We start from the raw sequence: 26,888 nt of genomic DNA, 5'->3' as shown, positions 1-26,888 counted from the left end.
AGCACCAAATAATTGAATAAGTATTATGTTCTAACAACTTAGTAGCCATTTGAAAAAAATTGGAACACAAATTTGAAAGATTTTGAATTTCGTTTTTAATAACTATAATTATTTACTGTTGGTATACGCGTGCCTTTGGGCCATGGAATAGAATTTTGAGTCAGATTAGATATCACTCCCCTCGTTTCCTGTTTCACGTTGATTTTCACATGACTCTTGCTTTATATCACACAAACTATGAACACCTGTTTCAGAAAGATAGGATTTCATTAGAAGGAATGTAGCATGGTCTGATGTAAAAGTTGTGAACTATCTCAAGTTAGTAGTTCCTGAGGTGTTTGACTGAGCTTGAGTACCTCCATGTTTACCTTGAAATTTTAAGATATCCTCTTTATCCACTTGCACCCCTGTGAGTTCATTGACACACCCCAGAGCACCTTGGTACACATTTTGGGAACTACAGCTCTAAAGGAATCTGGAAATTCTTTAAGAGTGAAGTCTTTATTTATTTATTTATTTATTTATTTGAGGGACAGAGATCACAAGCAGGCAGAGAGGCAGGCAGAGAGAGAGGGGGAAGCAGGCTCCCTGCCAAGCAGAGAGCCGGATGTGGGACTCGATCCCAGGACCCTGAGACCATGACCTGAGCCGAAGGCAGAGGCTTTAACCCACTGAGCCACCCAGGTGCCCCAAGAGTGAAACCTTTAGAGTCTAGTTCTGAGTCCTAGACTTGTGAGTTATTTGTAAAAGTGTTAGAAATCCCGACTTTTTACTGTCTTGTGAGTTACTTATAAAAGAATCTTTAAAGGTTACTTAGAGATGATGTCTCAAATGCTAAGTAATTCAAACATACCTTTTTCTTAACACATTTGAGCTTATAGTTCAGTGGAGGTATTTTTAGGTTGTTTGTTAGGTATTTGTTTAAGTTGTAGTTAAATTAACAACATGGGATGCTGATTGTTTTATCTTGATTCATGCCAACCTCTCATCTGTGACTTGGTTTCATTCCCTCCCACTATCCAGTATTTGACATTACATTATTCTCTATTCAAGTGAATTATGTCATCTAAGCTGAGTAGTGTCAGACCTCAGTCAAAATAAATTCTGACAAAAAAATCTGGGATACTGGGGTATTAATTGTCTCTCTGTCTCTGTTTCTTTTCCCCCACCCCGTATACAGCCTAAAATTTAAATATAAATATAGAATTTAATTGGAATATTTTGAAATTTATTTTTAAAATAGGTCACTACAATTCACCCACCCTTATGGACACCTGAAAAACCAATTTTTTTTTTTTTAAGATTTTATTTATTTGACAGAGAGATCACAAGCAGGCAGAGAGGCAGAGAGAGAGAGAGAGAGAGAGAGAAGCAGGCTCCTCGCTGAGCATAGATCCTGATGCGGGGCTCCATCCCAGGACCCTGAGATCATGACCTGAGCAGAAGGCAGAGGCTTAACCCACTGAGCCACCCAGGCGCCCCCAGTTTTATGTCATCTCACTCTTGCACACTTTAGCTTAATTCAGTACAGTGCCTCTAGCTTTACCATCTTGTTGAACAGAGGTAAGATTTCCTATGAGATGACAACCACTAGTGAGGTGAAATGGGGAAACCGAAGAAGTTGCAGAAAGAGCTTGGGTGGTTTTGAATCGGGGACAGATTTTATTCAAAGTGAATCTTAAGAATGAGCAGGAGTTTAAGCAAGCATAGCAAATAAGTGGGTGCGATCAAGACCTTGCTTTATTCGGTTCACTCCTCTTCCTGGGGTGCCCCCTCCCCAGTAAGAAATCACTGGGGGCCCAGATGGTAAAGTAAATGAACTCTTTTCTCTGCCTGGCAAACTCTTGCTCCTATTTTGATGAGTTTCTCTCTGAAAAATCTTTTTCCAATTTAGGACCACCGAAGCTACTGGTCCTTACTTCCCTAGGAAATGGGAACACAGCTTCCCCACAATCCTGGCTCACATTTTTTTCTTTGTAAAACTCTACTGATAGTTAGGTGGATCTACTGGAACAGGCCCATGTGCTAAAGAGTATTTTGATGCAAAAATGAACAAACATGGGATCCTAAGTAACCATTTGTTAGAACCTACAAGAGCCATAAGAAAAACAGATCAGTAGCAACAATTTCTTTAAAATAAAGTCATATCAATTTCATTAAATTCTAAATATTTTGTTGGAGTTATTATTATAAAATGGATATAATTACACACATTTAAATTTAAGGCAGTGTTCTGTGATATGTGACAATGCAAAAGAAATGGCATGTGAACAAATTATTTTGCCTTTAAAAGTGGGTATTTGGTACCACTCAGCTCAAGTGAATTAACTCCCAAACATTACTCATATGATGTGGACATTGTAACTCTAAATGCTCTGAGTTTTCAAGACATTCCGATATCTGTCTTATTAGAGATCTTCCAATTTTTTTAAAAAAAGATTTTATTTGTTTATTTGACAGATAGAGATCACAAGTAGGCAGAGAGATAGGCAGATAGAGAGGGGGAGGCAGGCTCCCTGTTGAGCAGAGAGCCCAATGTGGGGCTTGATCCCAGGACCCCGAGATCATGACCCAAGCCGAAGGCAGAGGCTTTAACCCACTGAGCCACCCAGGTGCCCCAGAGATCTCCCAATTTTTAAAAAAGATTTATTTATTTATTTGAGAGAGAGCAAGAGGGCACGTGTGAGTGGGTTGAGTGGCGGAGGGAGAGAATCTCAAGCAGACACCGCACTGAACTCTGATCCCGACACAGGGTCTATCCCACTGCCCATGAGATCATGACCTGGGTCATAACCAAGAGTTGGAGGCTTCACCGACTGAGCCACCCGGGCACCCCCTAGAGATCTTCCAATTTATAACTGTTGGCAAGTTGTTCAAATTGCCTTAAATCTTGCATGGGTCACAGAACATGTTAGCAGCCCAGCCAACCTCCAGTTTGTGGCATCTTCTGTAAACAGTAGTAGATCCCTGAAAGTGTTTAATTAGGGAAATGATCAGGTGAATTTGGCAGACGTGTATGGAAATTAAAGTACCAGTTCAATCTCCAGTCCTGACTGCCCCCTGGAACTTCAGCCTTGTGTGCACAGCTGCCTCCTCAACATCTCAGCCTAACAGACATCTCAGACTTAACGTATCAGAATCCTGATCTATTTCCACAAAACCTGCACCTGCAAAAGTCTTCTCCATCTCAGCTAATAGCAACTTCGTACTTTTGATCTTTGAAGCCAAAAGTTCTGGAGTCCTGCTTGAATCATTTCATATACAACGTCTCCACGAGCATCTCGACCTCCAGATGTATTTAGGAAGAAACCCATCTTTACCAGCATTCACCATCACCACATCCGTCCACGTCATTCTCTCTTGCCGGGATGATTGTCTCCCCACTTCCAACCTTGACTCCTGTGGATCATTCCTTACTGTAGCACCCACGGTGTTCATTTCATTCATGTTTCTCATCTGCTCCTTCAGGACTCCTCCTGTCCTCAGTGCTTTCCTCTCTCCTGCAGAATACAAGGCAGCCTTCCTACGACGGCCTGAAATGGGCTCCGGTCTGGACCCCGAGATCTGCCTGCCTCACCGCATGTTCCTCTTCCCCTGCTCCGTCCTCTCCAGATAGACTCCTTGCTCTTCTCTAAACACTTGGCAGACACATTTGTGCTTCGGAGTCTTTCTCTCTTGGTGGTGTTCTTTCAAAAACGCACTTCTAAATATCCATACGACTTTCTCCTTTACCTCTTTCGGGTCTTTACCTAAGTGACCACTTCCCTGTGGACCTTCACTATCCATCCTGCATAACTTGGCCCTCACCCCCACATACCATTTTCTCCTTTCCTACTTTATTTTCCTCCCTACCACTTTACCAGCTAATGTAGTGTTACGTGTAGCTTACCAGCTTTTTATCTTTTCCACTAGAACATGAGATTCATTAGAACAAGGACCTCTAATTCTTTTTGCTCATTGCTCGAAGAGTGCCTAAAAATAACAAGCATTCAAAACTTAGTTGTTCAGTGAATGAATGAAGCGAGATGGGGCGATCCTCACTGGAGTGATGATGATGAAGGCAAGGGACATGGCAGAGGGTGGCTCTTACCGTCTTGTTAAGTCTGCATGTATCTGCTGGGAGCGGGGAGGGAATTAGGGACTATTCCTTCACTCAGGAAGGAGACCTTTTTGCACACTCTGGTGCACACAATACGTGTCATGGGGACTGCTGAAAGGTGGTTCTGGCTAGGGGCACTTGTAATTTTGTGAGCGATGATTGCCCATGGTTAATGCCAGTTGCAGCCCAGGGGACTTGGAAAAAGAGTGATGGATTATGCGCTTCTGTCGCTGGCTTGGTGGGAGCAAAGTAGGGAAGAGGGAAGAGGAAAGAGTCTCAAAAATATGGTCGCAGGGTCAGATGGGCTCCTAAAACCTGGAGAAAACCTACTCACGAGCATGTTAACCAGACTCTGATCCTCGTCTGTGGGTTTCCCTGAGTCTTCAAAACTACCTTAACCTACTCTAAGTTCAGTGTCCTCTTGGCCATCACAGTAATCAGATGGATTTGTTTTCCTCTAGATCCTTGTCCAAGATCCATACATACTTTTGGTTTCATCCTCCTGCTTTTCATGCTATTATTCCCTGGAAACAAAGAGAGTATCTTGGTACTTTTAGCTTTATAGATTATGCATGACCCAAAACTTATATTATTTTGAGTAGAGTAAATTGATTCTAAGGGATTATTTCTTAAGAAGATGAGAATGATAACAAAAACATAACATTCCAGTGTGAAACTTGTTGCAACAGATAGTGCATAACCCTGTTAGCATAATGTTAATTTTCTCCACTATTGATTACTTACTGGAAGTGAGAGTATAATATAGAGTAAGTGCATTAGTACATAACACTAGTTACGTATGAACATGTTCATGTTCATGAACACTAGTTCATGAACACATGGTGACATATTTTAGAGAAAGAAATAACTTTAATTTCAGCTTATTTCTACAATAGTATCTTGAGTATTTACTATATCATACAAGTATAGAATAGGCCTCAGATTTGCAACGTTAAATTATAATCAGGGCATCTGGGTGCCTCAGTTAGTTAAGCATCTGACTCTTTTTTTTTTTTTTAATTTAAGATTTTATTTATTTATTTGAGAAAGAGAGCACACATGTGTGCCTGAGCAGAGGGGAGGGGCAGAGTGAGATGGAGAAGCAGACTCCCCGCTGAAGAGGAAGCCTGATGTGGGACTCAGTTCCAGGATCCTAGGATCATGATCTGAGCCAAGGCAAATGCTCAACTGACTGAACCACCAGGTGCTCCATCTGACTCTTGATTTTGGCTCAGGTCATGATCTCAGGGTCATGAAACCCTGTGTCAGGCTCTGCACTGAGTGGAACCAGCTTAAGATTTCTCTCTCCCTTTCCTTCTGCCTGTCCCCCAACCCCCCTGCTTATGGCTGTCTCTCAAAAAATTATATATATATATGTATATATATATATGTATAATATATTATATATATTATGTATTATGTATGTATGTATTATATATATTATGTATGTATGTATTATGTATTTTATTATTATATATAATAATATATATACATGCATATATGACATTTCACTTCAGGGCACAATTGTAGGATGCATATGTTTTCACTGAACGGAGTAGGAGGAAAGGTGAGGAAGGAATTCAGGCTTTGGGAACAGAGGTATAAAAAGGCAAGAAAATCCGAGGCAGTAATGGAGAGTGTGTTTAGAGAGAATAAGTATTCCCTTGTGGCATGGCCTGGAGCTTGTTGAAGGAAGTGACAGGAGGAGTTTGGAAAGGTGGTTGGAGCCAAAGTCTCCTTGTGCACTGTTAATAATGAAGGTGTCTGTTTCTTTTTTTATCCTTTTATTTTTTAAAAAAATTTTATTTATTTATTTGACAGAGATCACAAGTAGGCAGAGAGGCAGACAGAGAGAGGGGAGGAAGCAGGCTCCCCGCTGAGCAGAGAGCCCGATGTGGGGTTCGATCCCAGGACCCTGAGATCATGACCTGAGCCGAAGGCAGAGGCTTTGACCTACTGAGCCACCCAGGTGCCCCGAAGGTGTCTGTTTCTAAGCATGTGTCACTGACGGGCTAAGGCAGTGGAGCATACGGGTATTGTTGACCTTTTGAACGTGGACTCTGAAAGAAATAGAGTTTAAAGACTTCACCTAGGGCGGCCTTCAAAACAGCTTCCTGGACCCCACACAAAACTAGCAGGGTAAGAATCTCTGAAGAGCAGGGCCCAGGAATGAGTATTCTCTAAATACCTAAGAGGATTTTTTTTTTTTGCTTTATTGAGATATAATTGGTATATAACATTGTGTAGATTAAAGCTGTACAGCATGATGGTTTAATATACTTATATATTTTCAAATGATTACATTAGGATGAACACCTTCATCACTTCACATAATTACCATTTTTTGGTACGTGGTGAGAATACTTAAGAGCTACTCTCTTAGCAGCTTGCAGTATATAATACAGTATTTTTAACTATAATCACCATACTGTACATTAGCTCTCCAGCACTTATTTATCTTATAACTGGAAGCTTATACCCTTTGGCCAACATCTCCCTATATCTTCTACTCCCTGTCTTAGCAACCACCTGTCTACTCTCTGTTCTATGAGTTTGGCTTTTTTTTTTTTTAGAGAGAAAGAGACAGAGAAAGCACATGAGTGATGGGGGGTGGGCGAGGAGGGGCAGAAGGAGAGGGAGATCGAGAATCCCAAGCAGGCTCCATGCCCATCGTGGAGCCAATCTCCCAACCTGAACTGAAATCAAGAAAAAGATGCTTAAACAACGGAGCCACCCAGGTGCCCCTACCAGTCTGGCTTTTTTAGATTCCACATATTATTGAGATCATTACAGTATTTTATTTCTCTGACTTATTTCCCCTAGTATAATGCTCTCATTGCTTTTGCCCATGTTGTTACAAAAGGCAGGATTTTCTTCCTTTCCATGCTGATAATATCCCGCTGCATGTACATACCACATTTCTTTCTTTTTTTATTCCTTCACTGATGGACACTTAAGAGGTTTCCATGTCTCAGTCCTTACGAACAATGCTGCAGTGAACATGGGGGTGCAGATAGCTCTTGAAGATAGTGTTTTCATTTCCTCCCAATGGATGCCCATCTGGTGATCTCTCATACTGCCAAAAGGTCTGAAGACCTGTGTTTGTATTAATTTTGAGGGAGAGTAGGAGCGATGAGAGCTGAGATGCTGGGAGCCTCCTTGGGGAGCTGTCAGGGCTCCAGGTGAGGGCTTAAATGGGAGCATTAACAGTGCTGATGGTGGGGGGTTGTTGACGATCCGGACCTGCTTCTAAAGCAGAAGCATTGGTAGAATGTTGGAGACCCTTTAGGCAGAGGGGTGAGGAAAGAGTCAGAAGATGACTTGAAGGTAGCGCTCAGGGGAGCAGTGTAACTAGTGATGCTGAGCACTGGAGGGAACACTGGGACGTAGCAAGCGGAGAGCTGGATGCCTGCATCCGTGGAGGGTGATTGGAAGGGTTGCCAAGGCAGTAATGAATTTAGTTTCAGGTATCCAAACCACTATTTTAGCAATGAGGAAAACAGACTCAGAATGGTGGAGTCGCTAATCTGAGCTCACAGAGCCGTAGGTTAGTGGTGGAGTGGCAAAAAGAATGTGCCCAGATTAACAGAACATCCAGGGTGCTTCCTCCCATTGTTTCTGTGTCTATGTAGACGATTCCTGGCTTGGCTGTGCCCACTGAGAATATCTCTAGAGTATTAATTACCAAGAGAAAATACCATTAAATACACATTATGACTCTATTACCTGTGTGTATTTTTAGCTGAGTCTGTGACACAAAACAGACCACTGAAGGCTGTTGGGACAGAGGCCAAGCATTGATTTACCAGGAATATTTTACCTCTGGAAGCAGGAAAGTAGGAGGGGACCTTAGAGGTCAGCTAGAGGTCAGCTAGAACAAATTCATTTTGTAAGTGAGAAAACTGAGTCGCAAACAGAGAAATGCATTTGTCTAAGGCTGCGCTGGTTACCAGTAATTAAGACTAAGACCCATGTCTCTGGCCATTCAGTTTATTGCCTTCTGCAGTAAGATTGTCCAAATGATTGCTGCAGCTACCGTATTAACTCTTGTGATTCAGTTCATTGCTTTGTCATTGAACTTGTCTGGGAGCTGGACACTGAATCATGAGTCACATTGACATGGCCATGGATGTGTGTGTAGAGTCTAAGAGAAATGGCAGCCTACATGGTGAATTGGGTCATTTTCGGGTCAGGCATCCAATAAGACATGTCTTAGTTTAGAAGTTCCTCAAGGACAAAAAACTATATATTTGCAGCAGAAAACACAGAGCCTGTATTAGCTATTCAGTAAATGTGCATTGAACAAGTGCTCTAACCCCACTGGAAATTTTTGAACTGTGTGTTTTTGTTGTTTGTTTGTTTTAAGTAAATTACCTGTGATAAATTCACCAGGTCTCTATGTTGCCCATATGTAGACACTCATGAACAGTCACATGGTTCTCATTCTTTTCATAAGAAGCAGCAGAGAGAGAGCTATCAGCTGACAAAGGAAGGATAAAATGTGAGCACTGGAAATGCCTTTGTCTGAACATGACCTCTTGCCGGAACCCCGGAAATACAAACTTTTCAAGTCTGCGGGCTCAGTGACCTCAGTTTACAAAGATCACTTTTTCCCCCTTTGTTCCTGATCTGGCACACTTTCCCTCACAAATACACACACACACACACACACACACACACACATACAGATTGTCCTTTTTGAATTCCTATGAAGGTGTTAAGCCTATAAAAACATTGCTTTTTTGCATGGTCTTCAAAATGACCTTTTGCCATGTATTGGAACTGTAAAAATTTTTCTTCTTGAGGACCTCCTTACTCTACTATGAAAACTCTGGACAAGTAGATTATTGAATAACTCATGACTTTGCCTTTCATCTGATTAGTTCCTGCAAGGGATCATAAGACAACTGCCCAAAGCCCAGAGGCTTTTGGAGTCCTGAATGATCACAGAGGGCTTTTTTTCCCCCTCTCTTCTTGAAATGTCATGGTCATCCTGAGCAGTATTAAAGGGGATTAATGTTTGTGTTAGGAACTAAAAAAGGAAATGAAATAAAAGAAATCTAAAACTCATTTGGGAGAAATGAAAGTTCAACTGTGGGTTTTGTGTCATATGAAGAGTATTAAGCCACTTTCTTTCATTGGCTAGATTGTGGGGGACAAAGAAAGGCTTCTGTGGTAAAAAACCGTGTAAGAAATGTTTTAGGGTTGTCATGTGCTGGCCCTTACAGAATGCTCTTCTTTCCACTGATACATGTGTAAACAAAAACACTTGTCCACTAGGACCACTAAGACGGAACCTTGACTTGCATCCATTTTCACTCAGTGCTCATGGATCATGTCCTCAGAATCTGCAGTGCTCTGCAATGTGCATGCTCATGTGATTATAACAACCTGCAGAGGGTTTTTGTTTGTTTTGTTTCATTTTGTTTTGTTTTAAGATTTACTTATTTATTTGACAGAGAGAGAGAGAGCACAAGCAGGGGGGAGCTGCAGAGGGAGAGGGAGAAGCAGGCTTCCTGCTGAGCAAGGAGCCTGATGTAGGGCTGGATCCCAGGACCCTGGGATCATGAACTGGGCTGAAGGCAGACGCTTAACCAACTGAGCCACTCAAGTACCTGCAAAAGAGTTTGTTAACATGAATTAAAACTCACCACCACAACATCTTGTGTTCAAAGTTAAGTGTGAAGTGTTCTTCGAGATGTTGACCTGGATCTTCTGAGATACCCGCTAGTTTTGGCATTTTATTCTTTTGCTACACAATGGCTTATTAAATACACACCTTGCTTTGTTTTAATTTACATAACTTATTATTAGACTCTACCATAAATAAGTGACCAAATCAGAATAAAAGGCCTTTGTCTGGTCCTACACTTCTGGAGTTTAGGGTTCAAAAAATACAAACCCAGCCTTCATTAAGCACCTGTCTTCTGCTACTAGTAGTGGCTAGGGTTAAAAGCAATAGGATTCATTTCATTTTGTTAATCGATGGAAAGTCCAGTAATTTTTTGCTGTAAACCCTGCTCTGGATCTGATTTCACTACCTATGCCCTGTTGTCTTTCATAATTTTTAACATGCTGAAGAAAGGCATGAAAACCTCAAGGACCAGTTAGTTCTAAGGTCCCATAATGGGTGCTTTCTATATGTTCATTCATTTCATCCACTTGACAGCCCTGTGAGGTACACATTATTGCTGCCATTTTGCGGATGAGGAAGACTAACCTTAGAGTGTTTAACAAAATGGCCAACATTCATTTAAAAAATTAAGAATCAGAACAAAAGTGATTCTAGTTGATTGGACTGAATAAGACCAGTGCCGGCATGCCTGCCTTTCTCTCTTTCTCTTTCTCTGTCAAAGGGCTTTTCTCCCCCAATAGATTGTAGAGTACTTAAGGCCATCTGGTTTACTGTTGTATTTCAAGCATGTAGTCTGGAGACCAGCACTGATAGAAATATCTGTTATCTGTTCAGCAGAGTTGAGTGAGACACTCATGGCACAAAAGCCTGGAGGAGAGAGTCTAAGACTAATGGTTTGGTAGTTGAGAGGATTCAGTGTTGGCAAGTGACTATGGGCTCTCGATTCAGAAAGTTCAGATTTGAGTTCCAACTTCCGAAGCTCACTATCTGTATAATTTAACAAGTTACTTAGGCTCTTGAGGTCTCAACGTTCTCACTGTAAAATGGTGATAATAGTTGGACCTTTATGATTTTCTGTGTAAGCTGCATTTCTGACCGTTAGTAAATAGAACTAAATGCTAGCTCCTACTATCCTTAATTGGATTGACTGTGGGTGCCTTTTAACATATTACATAGTTTAGTTATGTTTATTATGCTTATCATTTATAATCTGTCACCCCACTAAATTGTAAGCTCCACAATGATCGGGACTTTCATGTTTTAATTGTTATATCCCAAGTGCTTAGAGCAGTTTTGTCCAGTAGAACATACAGGAGTAATGGAGATATGATATATTGGTGTCATCTGATCCTGTTGCCACTGGCCATACGTGGTTACTACACACTTAAAAAAAATTTTTTTTTTTATTTACTACACACTTGAAATATAGGTATCTAGTGTAACTGAATAAATGAATTTTAAAGTCGATTTAATTTTAATTAATTTAAACCTAAGTAGCTGTGTGTGGCCAGTGGCATGCCCTGCTAGCACAGTTCTAGAACATTATATGGTATACAGAAGTTTTAGTAAATAAAATACTTGTTAAATGACTGAATCCTTTCTGGACTCAAAGATCAAAAACAAAGGTATGCGACTGTGTATTGAGCTGACTCTGTACAGTGAGGCACTGAAGCGCTTTCCTGAGCGGTCTCCTCATCCTGGAGGCCTCCTGAGGCTCCAGGATGTGCTTCTGTTTACAATTGTAATAAGGCTTTGATTTCTGTTTCTTTTTGGTGATAGGTCAAGAAAGATTTGGGAACATGACAAGGGTCTATTACCGAGAAGCGATGGGTGCGTTTATTGTCTTCGATGTCACCAGGCCAGCTACATTTGAAGCAGTGACAAAGTGGAAGAATGATTTGGACTCAAAGTTGAGTCTCCCTAATGGCAAACCAGTTTCAGTGGTTTTGTTGGCCAACAAGTGTGACCAGGGGAAGGACGTGCTCATGAACAATGGCCTCAAGATGGACCAGTTCTGCAAGGAGCATGGTTTCGTAGGATGGTTTGAAACATCAGCAAAGGTAATGTGACCTTAAAGGAGAAAGGTATTAGGCAAGATGCAAAAAGAAAATAATCCTGTAATCATTGTCATCATCATCATGATATTAATATGTGTTTGTCTAGTGATTTGTGGTTCCCAAATGGCTTGAAGCTCTTTCTCATCTCAAGGGGCAGGGCAGAAATTACTATCCACAATTTAAGATGTATTTGCCCAAGAGAGTAAAAAGCGACTCATACATGGTCTCAGTGATAATGGTTAATAACTGTTTGTTTATCAAGTGCTTACTATATGTTAGGTGTGTTTTATATGCATTTTCTCCTTTAGTCCTCACATAATCCTATTAGGTAAGTACGATTTTAGAGTCAATGAAAGAAATAGGTCTCACATTCAATGTCACTGCCTTATCCATGTATTAATTAATTTACTCCATCAATATTTAATGTGTTCTTCTGCATGCGGGAATTGTGCTTTGTCCTAAAAATGAAAAGGTGGCAAGAATGTGGAACTATCCCATTGGAAATACTGGAACAGTAGAATTAGAGAGTAGGCAGCAAGTGTAACTGTGAAGAACACCATGTTGTTTGGCACTTTTCACTTTTCTGGTGGGCAGAGTAGCAGCAGGGCATGGGGCAGAATCAAGGCGGGAAGATGAAGAACCCAGTGTGGCATGATAAGGACATTATTCTTCCCATGCTGCCCCATGCTGCTACCTGATTTGTCAGAGGCATGGTTTTTGTTCTGCTCCCTTTTGTTTTTGCCTATATTTTTATCTCAGAGAGAGAGAAAAAAGCTTATATGGTAAAATTTGAAAGTTAAAAAAAGCATAAATTAAAAAATAAATGTTCCACTGTATTTTTCTATTTCCTGTGTGCACATATTTTATGTTAATACATTTTTAATATATAATTATATGAAATAAAATATAAATATAAAATATGAAATAACTTATGTTTTATATTTATAAATGAATTGTATATTGAAATCTATATTGTATATTTATGTAATATGTATCTATTTGCATATAAATATATAAATTTTACATTATTAGGAATACATTCTGCATAGTTTTAGATCATAATTTTCCCATTTTTATTAATTTGTGGAAAACATATTAAAGACAGAGCAAAGACACTGTGCTAGTTGCTTGGGATTCAGCTGTGAAAAAGATAGGCATTGTCTCTACTTATGGAAATCACACGAAGGCCTTATTGTAAACATTTAAGCAATCATTAGAGAATGGTCTGAAAATATAATAGGAATGGACGTCATTCAAATAGACTGAGGAGGAGTCTCTGACCCGTTCTATGCTGGAGAGCAGGTTGGTCAGATTTTCCCTAGGGACTAGGGAAAGGTAGGAGGCAGAGTTACATGGTAGTCATTACATTCCTATGGGAAAATGGCGAGGCTTTGAATGAGGGTAAATGGTAAGGATTGGAAAGAAAAACCTGATTTGAGACTCTCACTGAAGTTTATTTTTTTAAGGTAATTATTTATTTATTAGAGAGAGAGAGAGCAAGCATAAGCATGGGGAGGGGCAGAGGGAGAAGGAGAAGCAGGCTCTCTGCCACGTGGAGAGCCCAACATGGGGCTCGATCCCAGGACCCTGGGATTAGGACCTGAGCCAAAGGCAGACACTCAACTGACTGAGCCACCCAGGTGTCCCTCGCTGAAGTTTAAACACCAGTGGGGATTAAGCAACTGCGTGGTCTGCGGGATGATAGAGACGGAGAAGAGGGTGGTGACTTCTTGGTCATAGTTGGGAGACTTTTTTGTTCCAGCTGCATGACCTGGACGGTCTCAGTGTCTGCCTCCTGTCTCAGTGGTATCTGTGAGTTGGCCTGTGTATGGAAGTTGCTACTTCCAGAAGTTCCTGGGGTTTTTGCCTTCCTTCTTGGAGCCATGGAGCACTTTTAGTATGCTTTTCTCCTCTCTTCCAAAACCCTTCTTTCCCCCTATTTCTTAGGATTTTTCCTTTGATTCACGATGGGGGTATCCATCACTTACTGTTGTCTTTCGACTTTTCTTGTCAGTGAACCCTTTTGGTTTGTTTGTTTGAGGGATGATTCCTATAAAGAGAAAAATGTAGAGCAAAACTCAAAGGTCTGATGAGGCTTAGAAATTTAAGAAAGAGGACTTTTTTTTTTTTAATGCAGGGCTTGAACTCATGGCCCTGAGATCAAGACCTGAACAGCAATCAAAAGTTGGACGCTCAACCGACTGAGCCACCTGAGTGCCCCAGAAATATGACATTTTTTATAGTTTGATTTTGGATGTTAGTCTGGCTTTTTTCATTTTACATGGCAAAAAATGCATGTGAATTTACCTATTCTTTATTTCTTAGCTCCATGCTCAATTTCCTTATAAGGCTTCTGCATATTCCTTCAAATTCCTTTCTTTCAAAAGAATTGCTCTCCTTCAAGAATTCCTACCCTCAATAGGTTAATTTCCATCTGAAGGGCAAACTGCAATGAATGATTCATATCTCTATGGTGAGGGAGTCTTCCGTCACTCACTCATTCATTCATTCATTCATTCATTCAACAAATGTTACTGAACAGCTGTTATGTACCAAGCTTTGGGAATATAGAAATGTATAAAACAGAATCCTGACCTTGTGGATAATGATAACAAACAATAAAGTATAAGTAAAATATATACGGTGTTGGGGGAAAATGTTAGGAAAAGAAAAAAAAAAGGAGAAGAAAAGAGAGAAAAAGACTTATGAATTTGCAGGGAGAGCTAGAATTGCTTGTGGACCAAAGAAACTCTTGGATGTTTTCTTTCACCTCACTCTGACAGTTCTTGCTTGACCATGGCAGTCAAACTCTTCTTAAGAGCATGAGGTTCATTAACTTAAGGCCTGACTGACCCACGGTACTTAGATATGGGATTTTTAATCCTCCAAATCCCTGCCAGTGTAAACTTTAAAGAGAAGCTTTGTACAGAGAGAGGGTGGAGGGATTTCATAAGCCTGAAGTGCGCTGAAATGCTAAAGAGGGCACAAGGCCTCATTGTACTGCGTTCAACATCTTCTTCCCTTCAAACGTACTGCTATAGAAATTGTCCTGAATGTCTTCATAACGAATGTGTCTCCCCGGTGCCAGGTTAGTATGCAAAGTCAGCATCTTGAATCTCTGGAACAGTACTGCAGCGTGGATGCTGGAGCGTCAAACTGCTCCAAAAGTCTTTTTTAAAAGATCTTTGGGAGCTCCTGGGTGGCTCAATCATTTAAGCATCTGCCTTTGACTCAGGTCATGATCCCAGGGTCCTGGGATCGAGCCCCACATTGGGCTCCCTGGCAGGGGAGCCTATTGGCAGGGGGCCTACTTCTCCCTCTCCCCTGCTTGTGGTCTCTCTCTCACTCTCTATCTCTCTCTCAAATAAATAAAATATTAAAATCAGACTGTCTACCTGAAGACAAGATGGCAGCATTTGGAGACTTCTCTTCTTTGATTACAACATTTGGGATTGGGGATTTCCCATAGAGACCTTTCTCTTAGAAAGTGAATCTACTAATAATTAAAGTCCTTTTGAGTGATGTAGTAATCATTCTGTCTGGTGATAAACATCTGATTTCCTTTTTTTTTTCACGTCTCTACAACTTAAATGCACCAAAGGCTATGACCTTTGGCTTTGTCTCCATGGCCATGTCTTGCAACAGCACTGGGGCTTGGCCATTTCTGAAGCTGAATTTTACTCACTAGGATTAGCCTCCATCTTGCTACTGGCCCTACTGCTAAAGGAAATTTGCCCTCTTGCTCTTCAGTCTTCTGGAATGACTTTCCATGAGAGTTCTCCTGTCTCATTGCTGTTGCTGGAACATTCATGGTAGCCTCTGGCTGTGCATTAAGAGCAAAAAAATAAAACGTATGCTAGCTGGCATCACTGACTTTTTACACCATCTCTTCAAATATTAAAACCAAAGGATTAAAAGGGAAAACTGTCTCTCCTAAGTCGAATTTCTTTTAGTGTTCAACCTTGGCATTCTCTCCCTTTCTCAGCCGTGTTTGCTTGAATTCCACCTGTGGATTCACTAGGACCAGATGATGGATACTTGTAGTGATCACATGTCCCATTTTCCAAGGACATTCCTGGTTTATTCTGCTGTCCTAGGATAGTTATTGTAACACTCCCATTCCTGGGTTGTAATTTAGATTTACACAATCATCCTATAGATCAGGAGCTCCAGAACTTCTCCCTGTCTGCATCATACCTGAACTCTAATAATATCTCTTTTATGTATTTCTGTGGCCAAACCCAGTCCTCAAAATACATTTTGGTAGATTTGTTTCTTTAGGATGAGAGCTGGTCTGTTCTTGTTGGACCATCCCCATTGTTGGGATTCCTATCTTCTGGGTCCTTCTTAGTGGCCGGTGGGTCTCTGCTACCTGCTGGCCCATTTACCTGGTATATAGTTGTGCCATGGCCTGAATATCCTCCAGTCGCTCCTTTAAGATTCGCTTTTATGGCCACACCCACCCACATTCTAGGGTTGTCGAGAGCATTGAGTGACATAATATATACATTATGCCTGATTACACATATACACCAAAGCTACCCCTCAAATATAACATCCCTGTCATCTGTTTCCTCCGCCCATCCACGGGGCTAGATGTCACTATCCATACTCAGCTCTGGTGCACACAGCAGTTACACTCAGTGGAAGAGTCTATTTCTGTATCTCTGTCCTTTCCAGACTGTGCCATCCTGCTTTTATGGTGCAGTGGTTTACATGTGGCTGTGTTGAGAAACAGGACACCAAAAAAATGCCTGGGTAGATGGGAAATAATGGAACAGTAATTATCTCTCCAGTGGTAGTGACAGGAACCAAGATCGCAGACCTGCAGTGCCTCTCCACCTCGTGGCCTACTCCTGGCAGATTCCTATCCTAGATATAGTGAACTTTTTAGGCCCTCCCTCTTTCTCAGAATGTTCTAAAATCAATAGGCACCCCAGGAAGAAACTTTCTTACATTAAACTGCACTCAGTTTTAGTGTCTTTCCTGCAGTTAAAGAGAAAAATGTTGACATGTGTCCTTCTGGGGGAAGGAGTATACTCAGCAGGGCTCTCTGTAAGAAGTTACTCATTTTTTTACAGGGAGGAGTGGTGGTCCTCAGCATAGTGGATATTTTTCATGTTTTTGGATTGGAACTTCCAGCCACAGCCGGCTTACCTCCCCAGGAAGAACCCATAAAACTTTCTTCTTTGGTTCTCTTTGCAGCCAGAGCCCAGGCATATGACCTAGATTCTACCAGTCATACTGATTGAGCAACTAGAAGAAGAAGGTGCAATACCAAATCCATTTTTGGGGGGGGGGGGGGGGGAGTAGGTGGAAGAAGAGCAGCCTGCATCCTTGGGAGGCAGCAGAGTCTGCAAGGTCCCGTGCTTGACCCAGAAAGAGAAACACTGTTGGTCCTGGGTTCGTTGCATTCAAGCTGAGCTCCTTGAAGCTTTGTGGATTTATAGGACCCAGTGCTCCATGGTGGCTGGCAGGTGTGTCCTCATCAGGCCTGTTCTCTGTGGGGTTTGAGTTTCTGGAAGCTTAGGCTTGAACCCATTTCTTTAGACTATTAAATCATCCTGCAAACTACACAAACAGTATTTCTTGAATAAACTATTTCATACTTAGCTAGCTTCAGATTCCATCTTGAAACCGAGAACATGGATTAATACACATGGTCAAATACATTTGAGAAAACCAACCTGAACTATAGCTTCCCTTGCTGTGGGACTTCTTGGGACTTTGCTATTCTAATGTGCATTCTGAAGCTCCAGTAAGAACTGTGGCTATATTTCTTGCTGGTTGCTATATTGGAGCCTCATGCAAAGATTTTTGTGCCTTAGCCTGAGCCTATGGTGTAGGCTTTATTCTTATTCACCATTTTGCAAGAAATAAAAAGTTGAGATGTAGGTGACTTCTTTAAAGCTGTATAATCACTATCTTATTTTTTTATTCTAACATACTCATTTTGTTTTTTCATATGTTAATATTTCAAAATCAAAATATGCCCCAGTGCCAGTGTAGATTTCTAAAGTGATGGTGTGCCATACAAATAATGGCTTTTTCTAGTGTGTTCTCCAAGAGAGACGACACCAGGCAGAAGTGCCTAAATACGTTTGATCATGTGCAGTACTTAACACAGGAGTGGGGCATGCTTAGGAAATGCTGGCCTAGAATTCTCAGTTAAGGGAAAAGTTTTCTGTGTTCCTTGTTTACTGAGTTCTTTATTGTTATTATTATCATCATTATTATTACCCTGCAGGCTGAAATACGCAGCAGTTAAGAAGTGGCTAGTTTTTCTGGAAGCTGCTTGAAGAGTAGTATCACCTATCATTTATTTTATAAGCTTCTGGAAAATAGGCACTTAGAAACATAATGTCCTTATACAAATTGGAAATACATAGATAATTACCTGGGTATGAGTGGAGAGTCATTCTAATTCATTTTTTAGTGGGTTAAATATAGAACACCATTAAAAAAAAAACACCTTTTATTTTTAAATTGGGTAGTAGGCCATCTCTGATTATTCCCATTTTTCAAATGTCAAACCATGAGAAAATTCTCGACAGTCACTGGTGCATTCACTGATTCAACACAATTTGTATTGAGTGACTGTCCAGGTCTGTGTGGGGAATGATGTATATTAAGGCCTTTCTGAGTTCAGGACATACTATGAGGTGCCAGTTCTTATTCTTAAAATGTTGGAATTTCCTATAGGAAATAGATATTACAGATTTTAGGCATCCGTTGCCAAAGAATTTAGATGAGCTTGTAAGGTGTGCCTTCACTGACTTACTTGCTCCCAGCACACTTAACCTTGGAATTTTAGGTGATTTGATGAGAGCTGTCTGTACTTAGGACATTGAAGGAAGGGCCCAATCTGAAATCAGAGCAAAGTTAGAAGACATCATTTAAAGGCATGATGGCGGGGCGCCTAGGTGGCTGAGTTGGGTAAGCAGCTGATTCGGTTTCAGCTCAGCTTATCATCTCGGGGTCCTGGGATTGAGCCCCATGTTAAGCTCTGCACTCAGCAGGGACTCTGCTGGAGAATTTCTCTCCCTCTCTCACAGTCTCTCCCCCTGCTCTCTCTCTCAAATAAATAAGTAAATAAAATATTTAAAATCATTAAAAAAAAAGGAAAGGAAATGATGGCCTTACATGGTAGTCTGTGCCATGGTAGTCTGTACTGTATGGTGCTAAAAACTTGCGCATGTTCTGTATGCAAGTTTCTAAAAACTTGCCTGCAGTAGTCTATACTGTATGGTGCTAAAAACTCTACCTACCCAAGATAATCCAAGATCTTCTGTAGGCTCAACTTCTTGACTCAAGTTTAGACACCTTAGAACGGGGGTCAGTGAACTATAGCCTGCAGCCCAGATGTAGCCTGCCCCGTAAATGAAGTATTATCGGAAGCACAGCCATGCTCATTAATTTACATTTCCGGAGTCCTTTTTCCTCCTCCGTTTTCCTCCTCCTTGGTTGATCTCCAACCAAGACTTCCTTCCCAAACTTCAGGCTTCATACCCTTCTGGATCTCTACCTGGATATTGCCTAGACAACTCTTCAAAACCCATACATCTGAAACTAAATTCATTAGCTTTTCTGCCCATCAGATCATCTGATGTGGAGACCACATATCCACCTGGACATCTAACTCATGGTCCCTTAGAACCCGGTTACTCATCCTTCAGAACCCCTACATTCCTGAGCGCAGAAAACCCCATAGTGAGGTTCTTTCTTGCCTCTCCAGGCTCTGTCTCTCGTTACCTTGTCCCTCCGTTTGTCCCCTAATGACACGAAACTACATCACAACCCCTGTTCATATTTTGCTATTCCCCTTGTCTGGGACATGCTTCCTACAGTTATGCACCTGTCTCTCTCAAGTCTTCCCTCAGGACTCGGCTCAAGTGCTCTCCATTACCGACTCTCAGGTAGTTTCCCCCATCTTTTACCACAGTTATGTTAAGGTTCTTTCTTTAGGTGCCTGGTCCCTGTGCTGCACTGGGAAACCCTCCATCTTGTCCACCAGTTCAGTGGCTTGCACACGCAGAGTGGTCATGTGGTCAGTTGTTATTAGATAGGACAGAACATTTTGCTGCACTGCTTTTCAAGGACTCTTTCAGAAGATTCTTTTACTTATTATTCTTTTCCCTTCCCTTGGTGGGGTATTTCTCTCCTTAGAGAGCTGTGCAGAAGCAGAAAAATTAATTTACTGCTGTATTTCCCAGGAGGACTCTCCATTATGTAACTCCTTTCATCCAGAAAGCTCTATAGACACTTTGCACAGCGGGGAGGTTGTAGTGCCCTGCAGTGTGGAGGGGGAGCAGAGAAGGAAAACGAAGATGAGGGAAACCCCCCCCCCCCCCCCGCCGCCGCCGCTCATGCCTTAGGGCCTAGACTGGGAACTGCAGGATTGTTTGCTTGGTCATGCCACATAAGAACCCACAAGAATCTCCCATTAACCTCTGGATCTTATTATCCAGCATACTCCTCCTTCACACCCCAGGATCACAATTTAGCAGTTTTCTCCTCATTGAAATTCCTGTCTTCTTGTTTACAGTCATCTCTCATTTTCTTCAGTAATTGTCATTTGAGCCACGCGCAACGGCTATCATCCTGTTTTTTTCTTACTACTGGTAAAATAGAATTGCAGAGAAGCTTTTCAGTGATTTTGAGTGGAGAAACCAGGCTGAGACTTCAGATCTAGTCCAGAACTCAATCCAGTGACAATGACTTTTTAAAAAAGATTCGTTTATTTATTTCAGAGAGACAGTGAGAGAGCACAAGTGTTGGGTTGGGGAAGGGAGAGGGAGAGAATCTCCAGCAGATTCCCCACTGACCATGGAGCCTGATGTGGGGTTCGATCTTACCACCCTGAGATCATGACCCAAGCTGAAATCAAGAGTTGGATGCTTATCCGATGGAGTCACCCAGGTACTCCAGTGACAATGATTCTTAAAGAGGTGTAGATCAGGAACTTCTAAGGAACATGCCAAGATTGCACATGGCTCAGCCTTGCTCTGAGGTGTCTGGAGGGGCACAAAATATGCCTTTGGAAAATAGTCCTCTGGTGATTTTGATAAGCACCCTAGTTAAGATGACTTGTGTTATATTTTGTTAATTCATCCACTCATTTATTCATTCATTCATTCATTCCTCAAGCAGTCCTCGGATGGCTACTATGTATTTATGTAGACTGCTTCGCCAAGCAGTGGGGCCCTGATGCTTAAGGGCACAGATTCTTCCCATTAAGAAGTTTCCAGTGTCGGGGTGCCTGGCTCAGTTGGTTAGGCAACTGCCTTCGGTTCAGGTCATGAATCCCGGGGTTCTGGGATCGAGTCCCACTTCGGGCTCCCCCTGCTCCGCGGGGAACCTGTTTGTCCCTCTCCTTCTACCTGCCACTCCCCCTGCTTGTGCGCATGCTCTCTCTCTCTCTTACAAATAAATAAATAAAATCTTTAAAAAGTAAAAAAGAAGTTGTAAGTCTCCTAGAAGGAAACTCACAAAGACAAATAATTATAATACAGTATCAATATCCATAAAAAATTGGTGACTTTTACGCAAGTTGTGAGGACACTTGAGGGAAAGGCTGTTGCCTCTGTCTGAGAGTGAGACAGCTTCCTTGTCACCAAGGATGAGAAAGTCCCCAGTGGAAAGTCCAAGGAGGACTAGTGAGAGGAATTCCTTTTCAAGGGATGTTGTGCAGAGGGACATTAGAAGCCACTGTTAGGAGATCCTGGGTATTCTTAAAAGTGAAGATAAGCTTTTTGTCTTTATTCTAAGAATTCTTTTTGTTTTTTTAAAGATTTTATTATTTATTGGAGAGACAGAGAAGGAGAGAGAGAGAGTGAGCTTGAGTGAGGGGAGGTGTAGAGGGAGAGGGAGAAGCAGGCCACCCACTGAGCAGGGAGCCTGATGTGGGACTCGATCCCAGGACCCTGAAATTATGACCTGAGCCGAAGGTAGAGGCTCAACCAGCTAAGCTACCCAGGCGCCCCTCTGAGATATCTTAAGTAAGAACATGTCACTGCTGCAGAATTAATAGCTTTATCACTCACCAGAAAATTGTCAATACAGGACAACAAAATATCTTACTATTAAGAATAAGAGTGAAACTTTATATTTATGTGGCCCACCCTTTCTCTTCTTACCAGGCCTTGTCCTGAATGCTTTATTTCATTTACTTCTCACAAACCCTTATGAATGAGATCCCATTATTATGCCTGTTTTACAAATTAAGGAGCTGAGGCTTAGAGAGGTTGAATGATTTACCCATGATCATATGGGTAACAAGGGGCAGAGTCGGAATTAGAACCCAGATCCCTCTATTCAAAGCCCTTGTTCTTGTAAATCCACTACATTATTCATTATGTTCAGATTCCTTAAAAAGTGCATTGAAATCTCTTGGATGCTGCTGCATATTTTCACATTCTTTTAATTCTTGAGATTCTAAGTGAAATATTTTGTTTCCTTGAAATCAATTTTTCAGCATTTTTGGCAAGTCTGTCACGTTTACCTAGAAGGTGCACGTACTCTTTGGCCTTTTGTTGCTGGTCTACTTCATTTCTGACACAATCTTAGTCATTATATAGTTTAACTCATTAGAGTTTCTTTGAACATTAGGGTGACTTTATCCGCATTTTGTAATGTGGAAATTAAAGCACGACAGGATTTGAGTAAGTTACGCAAGGTCGCACAACTCTGAGTCTCAGAACTAGGATTTACACCCAGGTCTGGTTGATTCTGGATCTGCCTGTTGTTTTCTGTACTAGCATTCCATCTTGAAGAGAAAAACGACAGGCACAAGCTGTGTCTCCTCTGTCAGAACCATTGCCAGAACCTTCTTCCTGGGAAGGGCTGCTTCCTGTGTCAGGAAGGGTTTTGTTACTAAGACATATCTGCCTTCTCCCCTCGCTGTGTTACTTCATTTTTTTTCAGTATTGATTTTGTTTGTCCCTGTTTTGTGGTCCTTTACCTTCTTTGATGTGTATTGTTTGCCATCTTTGAAGCAAATGGCCTTAGATTTGTAGGCGGCAGCCCTGCTCTCCCAAGGCTTCCTGTTTCATCTCTGTCTGCCTCACTGACTAGTGAGGTATTGATTTTTTGGGCTAGCCTGCTGGGATTGGAGGAAAAAGCAATATCCATTAGATATAAATGAGAAGCAGCAGCTGCTTCTCAGCAGCCTGTCCATTGACCTGACATGCTAGGACACTGTTCGAAGACTAGGTTAGCCTGACGTGTTCAGGGATATCCTGAAGTGATTAGATTGTCCTAGGTATAAGGTAGAAAAGCCAATGACAGAAAAATCAAGGGTTGTAAATCTATTTCTTTGAACCAAATGAGGTAGAATCATCTTTTGAGAATCACTTTCCTGTCAAAGGTTGCTCCAGGGGAAGGAATTTCTCTATGGATAACTTTTCTAATTCTTGATCCCTTTGAATTTTCTAGGGTGGGCACAATCTTTGTGAACCAAATGGCAAGTCCTCTGGTTTTCATGTTCCCCAGGGTTCCCAAGGTAAAAGAGGGGGTGTCAGCAATGGGGTGCCTAGCATTATGCATACAGTATGTTTCTGAAACACTGTGTGTAAAGTCCCATTTTTTAACAATACCTCAAAAAGCTCATTATGACCATTTTTCCTGGGTAAGTCCCTTTGAAGAGGAAGAGTTCTTTGGAAAGAGAATTATCACTCTGGTTCATCTGGTTATAAGTTTAGTTCTTGTGTTTCAGATTTTGTAAAGGATAGATGTGAACAATAATGTCAAATCATCAAGGTCTAAAGAGGTCTACTGTTACCACAGTAAGAGAAGCCCACACTTAACCCCCAGATTATCATGTCATTATGTCTTCCTCTACCATTGAGCAGAAACACAGGAAAATAGATCTAGAGAGGACTTGGGAATGATCTTGTGGTCTAACAACTTATTTTATAGTTTCATTCATTCATTCTTCAAATAGTCCCTGAGTACCTCTCCTCTATGTGACAGACACCGTTCTAGGCAGCAGAGTTATACCAGGGGACACGACAAATAAAATCCTTGCCTTCTTGGGGCTTGCATTGTCATGGTGGAGACAGGTAATAAAAGATGACTACGTGCAACCTATCATTTGTCTGTGGAACTAAATGTTGAGAAGAAAATTCAAGCAAGGTAGGTGTATAGAGCTAGTGTGGTGCATTTGCACAGGATACAGGAACGAGTTCAAAGGAAGGGGAACCCTTTCGGGCAGGTGATGAGGGAAGGTTTCACTCTACTCAGAGGTGTTATTTTGTTTGTTTGTTTGTTTTTTGTCAGAGAGGTGACAGGGGTCATGCTGAGTGTTTGGAGCATTATAACTACTTTGGGTTTTGCTTCCAGTGAGATGGGATGTGATATGATTTGATTTAAGCAATCATTTGGGTGGTCATGTTGAGCCTGGATTGTAGTGGGAAAAACTGGAAGCAGGACATTAGCTGGGACTCGACTGCAGCACCTACAAAAGAGAAATTGTGGGAAGTAGTCAAACTCTACACGTAGATTTGAACAGGTAGCAGATAGGATTTCCTGACCATCCGAGGGAAGATTCTGCAAGAAAGAGAGGATTTGGGCAGGGCTCTGTGGTGTTTCGCCTGAGCCGCTAGAAGAGAGTTGCCGTTTTCTGAGGTAGGAATCCTGAGGTGTGGAGGGGTCTGTGAGGAGATAGCTAGACTTAGTTTTGTGTATGTTAACATCTAGAAGACACCTAAGAGCAGATGTCCAGCAAAAGGTTGTGCATCATTCTGGAGTTGAGGAGGAAAGTCCAGGTGGCAGGTCAAAGGACCAAGTACTGATCTCTGGGCACTCCCACATTTGGATGGGACAAAGAGACCAGGGAGAGCGGAAGTAGTAGATGGCCCAGGTATTTTCTGGAAAAGCTAAGATTGGAACTCAGTGAGCTCTTCTCAGTGTAGGACCCTAATAAGATTACATGTAAGTAGCCTGAAATTTCATCTTCTTTTCCTGTGCTATTCTCAGTAGTAAAGTGGGAAAAAGATGGACAAGAAAAGATGACCCAGCATAGGCTCTCTGTTAAAGGCATCAATTTGGGTTTACTTGCTGCCTTTCTGCTAGTTGAGGGGTCTAAAAGGCAAAGTAAGAAAGTGATAAAATCGTTTTCTCCCTCAATGCTATCAACAGTGCACTTTCTTTCCAGTCCCTGGGTGGTCTCACGGAGACCAGTCTCCAGGAGATGATTGGAGCATGGCTTTCACTTGGTTTTACAGAGGTGGGAGATACTCAAATCGACCTCTAAGAGCAGAAATGCAAACTTAAGTTTCATTTACAAACTTTGTAAATTAAGTTCATCATGTAGACTGCAAATCAGCTTTTATTTGCCAACAATGTTCAAAATGATGATATTTAACATTTGAAGAGTACTTGCATTTTGGAAGTTTCTAATATTGAGTTTCTTAATGACTCACAAATCCTCTGATTCTTCACTCTTTTGTGAAATTCTTTGTTAAGAACTCCTGCTCGTTGTTCTTGTGAAGTGGCTTTGAGAACCCTCGCTATTCTGATTCCCTATCTGGGTGCTCTGTAATCCGCCCATCTGCCTTTTTTTAGTGTAGTGGCCAGGGCTGTTGATAATATATACCAGACAGACTAGACAGAGCATGGTATAATGAGGCTTTAACCTACCTTACCTTGATCACATTTTTAATTTTTTGTAGTATTATGCTGCTTTAATTTATTTTAACAGCCATAGCAAATTGTTGACACATGCTACACTCATGGTCATTGAAAAGCCTCCTTATTTTTGCAATTGTAAGTTGTCAAATAAGATCTTAGACTACTGATTTAAGCTGCTGATCATTTAGGCCCAAGTGTTGGATTTTATACTACTTTCTATTAAATTCTCTTCTGAGATTTTAATCTATGATTTCAGTTTCATTTTAATCTATTACTTTTGCTAAAAGTAAAATGTCAAATTCAGTTAAGGTTATATCCATACACGTTTGGAAAAGACCCTAAAAACAAGGACAGATGGCTGTTAATTGCGGGTTGCTCTCAGGTACTAGAGGCTGACGTCAGTTTCTAGCCACATGGCCTTTCACAAGATGGCAATTTACCTCTTCAAGGTCAGAGGGAGAATCTCTCCCCAGTCATCTACGATGGAGTCTTTTTTTTTTTTTTTTTTAAAGATTTTATTTATTTATTTGACAGGCAGAGATCACAAGTAGACAGAGAGGCAGGCAGAGAGAGTGCAGGGGAAGAAGGCTCCCTGCTGAGCAGAGAGCCTGCTGCAGGGCTTGATCCCAGGACCCTGAGATCATGACCTGAGCCAAAGGCAGAGGTTTAACCCACTGAGCCACCCAGGCACCCAGGCACCCCATATAATGGAGTCTTATGTAAGGTAATCTAATTAGAGGAGTGAGTATCCTATCAGATTCGTAGGTCCTATCTCCACTCAGTGGTCATGGACCCTGGGAGGTGGAAATGTTGGGGCAGCTTACACTTATGCCTGTTATACTGGTTTCTAGACAGGAGCAAGTATTCTGGATAGGGTAAGGGCAAAGACCTGTAAACAATGGAGTTTTCCCACCCCACCTCCTCTTTTTTTAAAGTTTAGGAAATAATAGTTTTACCTGAAGTGTACCAAATAGATTTCTGCTTATATTTTATTAATCATAACTACCCTTAGCACAGAGAAGCCAGGGAAATCCAGTTTTTGCTGCCTATGACTAATCAGGTTTCTGTTAGAAAGGAAGAGGAGATACCGTATAATGTGTAGATAATCAGGGCATGAGTGGAAATACCAATGTGGATAAAGTAAATCTTACCTAGTTTAGAAAAATGGGACTTGATAATGAAAAACAAAATCACACAGAAGCTCCCACTCAGGATTGATCACTGTTAGCATCGTATTTCCTAATTACGTGATATCATATACAACTTTAAAATTCATCATGAACATTTTCCATGGCAAACTCTCTGTAGATGTCATTTTTAGTAGCTGAATTATATCGCACCATAAGGATGCGCCAAAGCATCCCCTCTATTTGACCCTCCTCTTCTTATTCTGCATTTTGACTGTTTTCAGTTGTCACTATTATAAATAATGTCATTTTGAATATCTTTATACATCAATTATTTTACG

The 26,888-nt window shown here is 41.3% G+C and overlaps 1 protein-coding gene across 1 annotated transcript in view; it reads left to right on the top strand.

The window, feature by feature from the left end:
• Positions 1-26,888, top strand: part of RAB38 (RAB38, member RAS oncogene family) — a 57,704-nt gene that overhangs the window by 13,530 nt on the left and 17,286 nt on the right. The window contains exon 2 of the mRNA XM_059391599.1: positions 11,514-11,794. Coding sequence (XP_059247582.1) covers positions 11,514-11,794 — 281 coding nt within the window. The remainder of the gene's footprint in view (positions 1-11,513; positions 11,795-26,888) is intronic.

Source organism: Mustela nigripes, chromosome 1 (assembly GCF_022355385.1).
Source record: "Mustela nigripes isolate SB6536 chromosome 1, MUSNIG.SB6536, whole genome shotgun sequence".
Classification (NCBI taxonomy): Eukaryota; Metazoa; Chordata; class Mammalia; order Carnivora; family Mustelidae; genus Mustela; species Mustela nigripes.
The sequence above is the reverse complement of the archived record's forward strand: the minus strand, read 5'-3'. Positions and strand labels throughout refer to the sequence as shown.